The sequence below is a fragment of the Trichechus manatus genome, unplaced genomic scaffold (assembly GCF_000243295.1).
Source record: "Trichechus manatus latirostris isolate Lorelei unplaced genomic scaffold, TriManLat1.0 scaffold00200, whole genome shotgun sequence".
Lineage (NCBI taxonomy): Eukaryota > Metazoa > Chordata > Mammalia > Sirenia > Trichechidae > Trichechus > Trichechus manatus.
Genome location: NW_004444136.1, coordinates 3,451,693 through 3,459,024, shown reverse-complemented (window position 1 = coordinate 3,459,024; position 7,332 = coordinate 3,451,693). Strand labels below are relative to the sequence as shown.

Below are 7,332 nucleotides of genomic sequence, written 5' to 3'. Positions count from 1 at the left end.
TGAAGGCTGTGGTCTTTGATCTTCATCAGTGTTTCAAGTCCTCTTCACTTATAGCAAGCAGGGTTGTATGGTCTGTGAATCACAGTTTGTTAATGTGTCTTCCTCCAATCATGATGCCCATTCTTCTTCATACAGTCTAGCTTCTCTCATTATTTGCTCAGCATACAGACTGAATAAGTATGGTGAAAAGATACAACCCTGACATATACCCTTCCTGACCTTAAACCATGCAGTATCCCTGTTCTGTTTGAACAACTGCCTCTTAATTTTTGTTCAGGTTCCTCATGAGCACAATTAAGTGTTCTGGAATTCTCATTCTTTGCAATGTTATCCATAATTTGTTATGATCCACACAGTCGAATGCCTTTGCATGGTCAATAAAACACAGGTAAACATCTTTCTAGTATTCTCCGCTTCTAGCAAGGATCCATCTGACATCAGCAATGATATCCCTCGTTCCATGTCCTCTTCTGAATCCGGCTTGAATTTCTGGCAGTTCCCTGTTGATGTACTGCTACAACCACTTTTGAATGATCTTCAGCAAAATTTTACTTGAGTGTGATATTAATGATATTGTTTGGTAGTTTCCGTATTCGGTTGGATCACCTTTGGAACAGGCATAAATATGGATCTCTTCCAGTCAGTTGGCCAGGTAGCTGTCTTCCAAATTTCTTGGCATAGGCGAGTGAGCACTTCCAGTGCTGCATCTGTTTATTGAAACATTTCAATTGATAATACATCAGTTCCTGAGGCCTTGTTTTTCGCCAATGTCTTCGGTGCAACTTGGTCTTCTTCCTTCAGTACCATCAGTTCTTGATCATATACTGCCTCCTGAAGTGGCTGAACATCGACCAATTCTTTTTGGTACAGTGACTCTGTATTCTTTCCACCTGCTTTTGATGCTTCCTGCATCGTTCGGTATTTTGTCCACAGAATCCTTCACTATTGCAACTTGAGGCTTGAATTTTTCCTTCAGTTCTTTCAGCTTGAGAAATGTCAAGCATATTCTTCCCTTTTGGTTTTCTAACTTCAGGTTTTGCACGTCGTTACAATATTTTACTTTGTCTTCTCAAGCCGCTCTTTGAAATCTTCTGTCCAGCTCTTTTACCTCATCACGTAACGTAGTGAAAAATTAATTTAAAGAATAAAGAAAAAACTAATTCTGTCATTAAGGCAGGAGAACATAGGTTGCCAATAAAAAATCTACCTCATCTTGTCATCAGACTGTTCTTAAGTGCTGGAAATCAATAATGTCTATGGAGACCTGAAAAGAAAAGATTAAGACCAGGAATTCCACATTCAGAAAACGTATCATCATAAGTGAGAACAAGAAGAGTACTCAATAAGATATATGCAAACATCCTCTGAAAAGCAGAAAACTAATCTAAGTCCTTACCGTTTTAATTAGTTCTGAGTTAATCCTGACTCAGAGACAAGTAACAGAAAAAGCATTAAGACAGGAGTAGAGAACCTGACATGTAGTGTTTGTCTTACTCCTTTATTAACCTTTAAAAATGCCTTTTAACCTCAGAGCTTGTTCTCTTCTCTATGATATGGGAATAATAATGTCTGAATGATCTACTTCAGAGGGATTCTATGAAGATTATATAAAATCATGCATTTGAAAATGCTCTGTAAGTTGTAAAATGTTACAGAAATGCATAGTATTGTCTTCATACCTGAAAATCCCGAGAATACATTATAAGGGCTTTTCTTTCTTTGCATGGCAGCACAGGGCCACAAATATGACTGTGTAAGCTGAAACTTTGTAAAGTGTTCTTAATAATCAATAGTAAAAATTATTATTGTTACATGACCCTTAAAAATTGTTGTCAAAAGTCAAACACATATTCCTGATAAAAACTCTTAATAAAATAGGTACAGAAGGGAAATTCCTCAACATAATGAAGGACATCTATACAAAACCAACAGCCAGCATCATTCTCAACGGAGAGAGGCTGAAAACATTCCCCTTGAGAACAGGAAGAAGACAAGATGTCCTTTATCACCACTCCTACTTAACATTATGCTAGAAGTCCTAGCGAGAGCAATAAGGCAAGAAAAAGGAATAAAGGGCATCCAAATTGCTAAGGAAGAAGTAAAACTGTCCCTATCTGCAGATGATATAATACTATATGTAGAAAACCCAAATGACTCCACGAGAAACCTACTAGAACTAATAGAAAGATTCAGCAAAGTAGCAGGATATAAGATAAACATACAAAAATCAGTTGGATTCTTATACACCAATAAAGAGAACTTCAAAAATGAAATCAGAAAAACAATACCATTTATAATAGCCCCTAAACAAGTAGAATACTTAGGAATAAATTTAACCAGGGATGTAAAAGACCTATACCAACAAAACTACAAAACTCTACTGCAAAAAAACAAAAGAGACGTACATAAATGGAAAAACATATCATGCTCATGGATAGGTAAACTTAACAATTGTGAAAATGTCAATTCTACCCAAAGCAGACTATAAATACAATGCAATCCTGATCCATATACCAACAGCATTCTTTGAAGAGATGGAAAAACTAATCATTAACTTTATATGGAGAGGGAAGAGGCCCCAGATAAGCAAGCACTACTGAAGAAGAAGAATAAAGTAGGAGGACTCACACTATCTGACCTCAGAACCTACGATACAGCTACGGTGGTCAAAACAGCCTGGTACTGGTACAATGACAGACACATTGACCAGTGGAACAGAATTGAGAACCCAGATGTAAATCTATCCATCTACGGACACCTGATCTTCGACAACGGCCCGAAGTCCATTAAATGTGGAAAAGACAGTCTTTTTAACAAATGGTGCTGGCAAAACTGGATGACCATCTGCAAAAAAAATGAAACAGGACCTATACCTAAAACCATACAGAAAAACTAATTCAAAATGGATCAAAGACCTAAACATAAAGCCAAAAACTATAAAGGTCACAGAAGAAAAAACACAGTCAACTCTAGAGGCCCTAATACATGGCATAAATAGGATTCAAACCATAACTAAAAATATACAAACACCAGAAGATAAGCTACATAACTGGGATCTTCTAAAAATTGAACACTTATGCTCATCAAAAGACTTCACCAAGAGTAAAAAGAGAACCTACAGAATGGGGAAAAATTTTTGGTTATGACAAATCCGACAAAGGTATAATCTCTAAACTCTACAGGAAAATCCAACACCTCTACAACAAAAAAGACAAATAATCCAATTAAAAAATGGGCAACGGATATGAACAGACACTTCACCAAAGAAGATATTCAGGTGGTTAACAGACACATAAGGAAATGCTCGCAATCACTAGCCGTTAGAAAAATGCAAATCAAAACCCAATGAGACACCATCTCACCCCACCATTACTGGCATGAATTAAAAAAAAAACAGAAAAAAACAAATGTTGGAGAGGCTGCACGGAGATCAGTACTCTTATGCACTGGTGGTAGGGATGCAAAATAGTAGAACCATTTTTGGAAAACAACATGGCGCTTCCTTAAAAAGCTAGAAATTGAAATACCGTATGATCCAGCAATCCCACTCCTAGGAATATATCCTAGAGAAATAAGAGCAGTCACACGAATAGACATATGCACACCCATGTTCATTGCAGCATTGTTCACAATAGCAAAAAGACGGAAACAACCTAGGTGCCCATCAACAGATGAAAGGATAAACTATGGTACATACACACAATGGAATACTACACAACAATAAAGAACTATGGTGAATCTGAGAAGCATCTCACAACATGGATGAACCTGGAGGGCATTATGCTGAATGAAATAAGTCAGTCACAAAAGGACAAATATTGTATGAGACCACTACAGTAAAAACTCATGAAAAGGTTTACACAGAAAGGAAACAATCTGTGATGGTTATGAGGGAGGGGAGGGGTGAGAGGGAAAAACACTAAATAGACAATAGATAAGTGGTAACTTTGCTGAAGGGTAAGACAGTACACAGTACTGGGGAAACCAGCACAGCTTGTCCAAGGCAAAGTCATGGAAGCTCCATAGACACATCCAAATTCCCTGAGGGTCCAAACTACTGGGCTGAGATCTGTGGGGACCATGGTCTTGGGGAACATACAGCTCAATTGGCATAACATAGTTTATGAAGAAAATGTTCTACATTCTACCTTAGTGAGCAGCATCTGGGGTCTTAAAAGCTTGTGAGCGGCCATCTAATATACTCCACTGGTCCCACCCCATCTGGAGCAAGGGAGGATGAAGAAAACCAAAGACACAAAGGAAATATTAGTCCAAAGGACTAATAGACCACATCTACCACAGCCTCCACCAGACTGAGTCCAGCAAAACTAGATGGTGCCCGACTACCACCACCAACTACTCTGACAGGGATCACAATCGAAGGTCCTGGACAGAGCTGGAGAAAAATTTAGAACAAAACACTAACTCACACAAAAAAAGATCAGACTTACTGCTCTGACAGAGACAGGAGAAGCCCCGAGAGTATGGCCCCCGGACATCCTTTTAGCTCAGTAATGAAGTCACTCCTGAGGTTCATCCTTCAGCCAAAGATTAGTCAGGCCCATAAAACAAAACGAGACTAAATGGGCACACCAGCCCAGGAAGGGACAGGAAAATTGGTAATGAGAAACCCAAGGTCGAGAAGGGGAGAGTGCTGACATCACGGGTTTAGCAACCAATGTCACAAAACAATATGTGTATTAATTTTTTAATGAGAAACTAGTTTGCTCTGTAAACCTTCATCTAAAGTACAATAAAAATTTTTTTTACATTGTTGTGAAAACATTAAAAATTCCCTTATTGTTGGTTATAAAAGAATAGCCAGCTCATAGTGACCTTATGTACAACAGAATGAAACACTGCCCAGTCCTACATCATGATTCTTGGCATGTTTGAATCTATCATTTCACCTCCGTCAATGCTTCTCACTGAGGGTGTCCTATGCCCTCTCTGGCCCTCAACTTCACTAAACAGGATGTCCTCCTTCAGCAATTGATCTCTCTAGATGACATGTCCAAAGCAAGCAAATTTTACAATGCTCTGTTGTGATCCATAAGGTTTTCATTGGTTAATTTTCACAAGTAGATTGCCAGACTTTTCTTCCCAGTCTTAGTCTAGAAGCTCTACTGAAACCTGTCTGTCATGGGTGACTATGCTGGTATTTGAAATGCCGGTGGCATTGCTTCCAGTGTTACTTAACTGAACACAGTAACTTGAAATTTATGTTTATTGGAACCATGCAAAGTGAGGACTACCTGTACTTGTAGTGTCCTGAGATGTATGAATTCCCTCATTTGGTGTTCTCAACATTTGAAGAGGATGGCAAATTAATTATTTCTTTGACTTTCTTTATGTGAGTCCTCAGTAACCTTCTCTATAAATTCAAGACATGTGGTAAAGAAATCCAGCTTTCTATGATTGTCACTTAAGATCAATTCCAGAAACAAGTTATATGGGAGAGCTAAGGGTAGTGAGGCAAACAGGAAGAATTCATACGCCATGCTAAAAGACTTGAACGTGACAGTGAGTGAAGGAGTACTTTAAAAGGACAGTAACATGTTCTGATTTACATTTTGGGAAAATAATTTCAGTAACTGTTGGGAACGGACTGGAGTAGAGGCAGTGAAGAAGACAGAGACCAGCAGAACAATAAAATGGGCTCAGTCTAAGTTAGCAGCAGTAGGAATAGAAAGATGCAGGATTCTAGAGGTCTCAAGGAGGTGGAATCAAAAGGACTTCGTGACCACTTTTGGATACTGCAGGTGACTCAAAGTTTTCCAGCTTGGACAAATGTGTGGTTACATTAAATGAGCTATAGAATAAAGGCAGAGGGTCAAGTCTGAGGAAGAAAAACAATAAATTTAATTTGGAAAGATTTTGAGTTTGAAAGGAGTGTGAGCCACAGAACAGGATTTCCTGCCTGAGATTAAAACTGCATTTTTGTGTTTTGTTTCTGCTCTATGGTTGTCCTGAAACAGATAAATCACTGTGAGTAATGGGGTAGGGGAGTGGTGGCACTATTCTCTACCGAACATATGAAGATAATCAAAGGGCGGCCTCCCATTGGAGGGTAGATTATTGTCTGGGACAAAGCTATAAACAGCTTCATTGTACCCAGGTGTCTAAACAAAATGGCCAGGGAATGTGGTCAGGACTTGCAGTACACAAACTGGCAGATGTCTTAGCTTACTGGGCTTTATATTTTGGATACTTCATGGCCTAAGAAGTAGCAATGCATAAGAACAAGGTTGAAGAACTGCTATAAATAACCTTAAGACAGTGGTTGGGGCAAGTAGCTGGAACAGAGGACTTGGCTGTCACCAAATTCTAGCATAAATCCTAGAATATGCCCAGGCCACCCAAGGCTAGCTACTAGAGCTCTTCATTATGGTCCCAGGTCAAAATGCCTCATGTGGAAGACCATGTAACCCACTTTTTACCTTTTCCCAAATTTAAACAGGAAAATATCAAAATAATTTTTAGCTTACATGGAAGAATATCTCGATATCTGTTTTTGTCTCTATTGGATGGTTCATTCCCACAGGTGAACTCATCAGATGGGCTCTCAAATTCTAAATCCTTAAAAAGGTGAGAAATATAAATCATGTATTTACTATAACCAAAAAAAAACTGCCTTTGTTTAGTGTCCATGATCCTTAAATCTCTATATGTTAAATGTGTTGTATGATAAATGAAGCAATTATAACCCCATTAAAAGAGTGCTATATAAAATATCTCAAGTTTGCAATGCCAATCAACAAATTGTTTGATAAGAAAATGCTAAAAACTCTGGACAAACTTTTCCTCTTGAACCTCATTATTTTTTATTTTTCACTAAAAAAAAAGGTAATATAGAATATTCACTTCTTAGGACCTCTACTCATAAAATTATAATTTTATAAACAAAAATAACAGCAACAAAAACATATGAACTAAAAAATATAAATAGTCTCATAATTTACCCCTTGCCCTATGAAAAAATTATAGTTAGAAGGTCAATTAAAGAACTGTTCTTTTCAAAAAAAATTATTTACCAAATGTGAATTCAATGAACATTTATTAAGCATTTAGCATGTACTTGGCACTGTTTTTGATACTGAAATACAAAGATGAATCAGAAATGGCCTCATCCCTGAGGAGTTAACAGAACAGCTAAGAGACACACATGCAATCAAATAACGTCACCGATGTGCAGAGATATTATGACTGTTGTTGTTGAGTGTCATCTAGTCGATTCCAACTCATAGCAACTCCCTGTGACAGAGTAGAACTGCCCCATAGGGCTTCCTAGGCTGTAATCTTTACAGGAGCAGATCGCCATGTCTCTCTCTT

The 7,332-nt window shown here is 38.0% G+C and overlaps 1 protein-coding gene across 1 annotated transcript in view; it reads right to left on the bottom strand.

Moving 5' to 3' along the window:
* The window catches only part of PTPN20 (protein tyrosine phosphatase non-receptor type 20), a 39,828-nt gene extending 33,182 nt beyond the window's left edge, over positions 1-6,646 (bottom strand). Inside the window, exon 1 of the mRNA XM_023742083.1 lies at positions 6,489-6,646. Coding sequence (XP_023597851.1) covers positions 6,489-6,606 — 118 coding nt within the window. The 5' untranslated portion in view covers positions 6,607-6,646. The remainder of the gene's footprint in view (positions 1-6,488) is intronic.
* Positions 6,647-7,332: the final 686 nt, after the last annotated feature.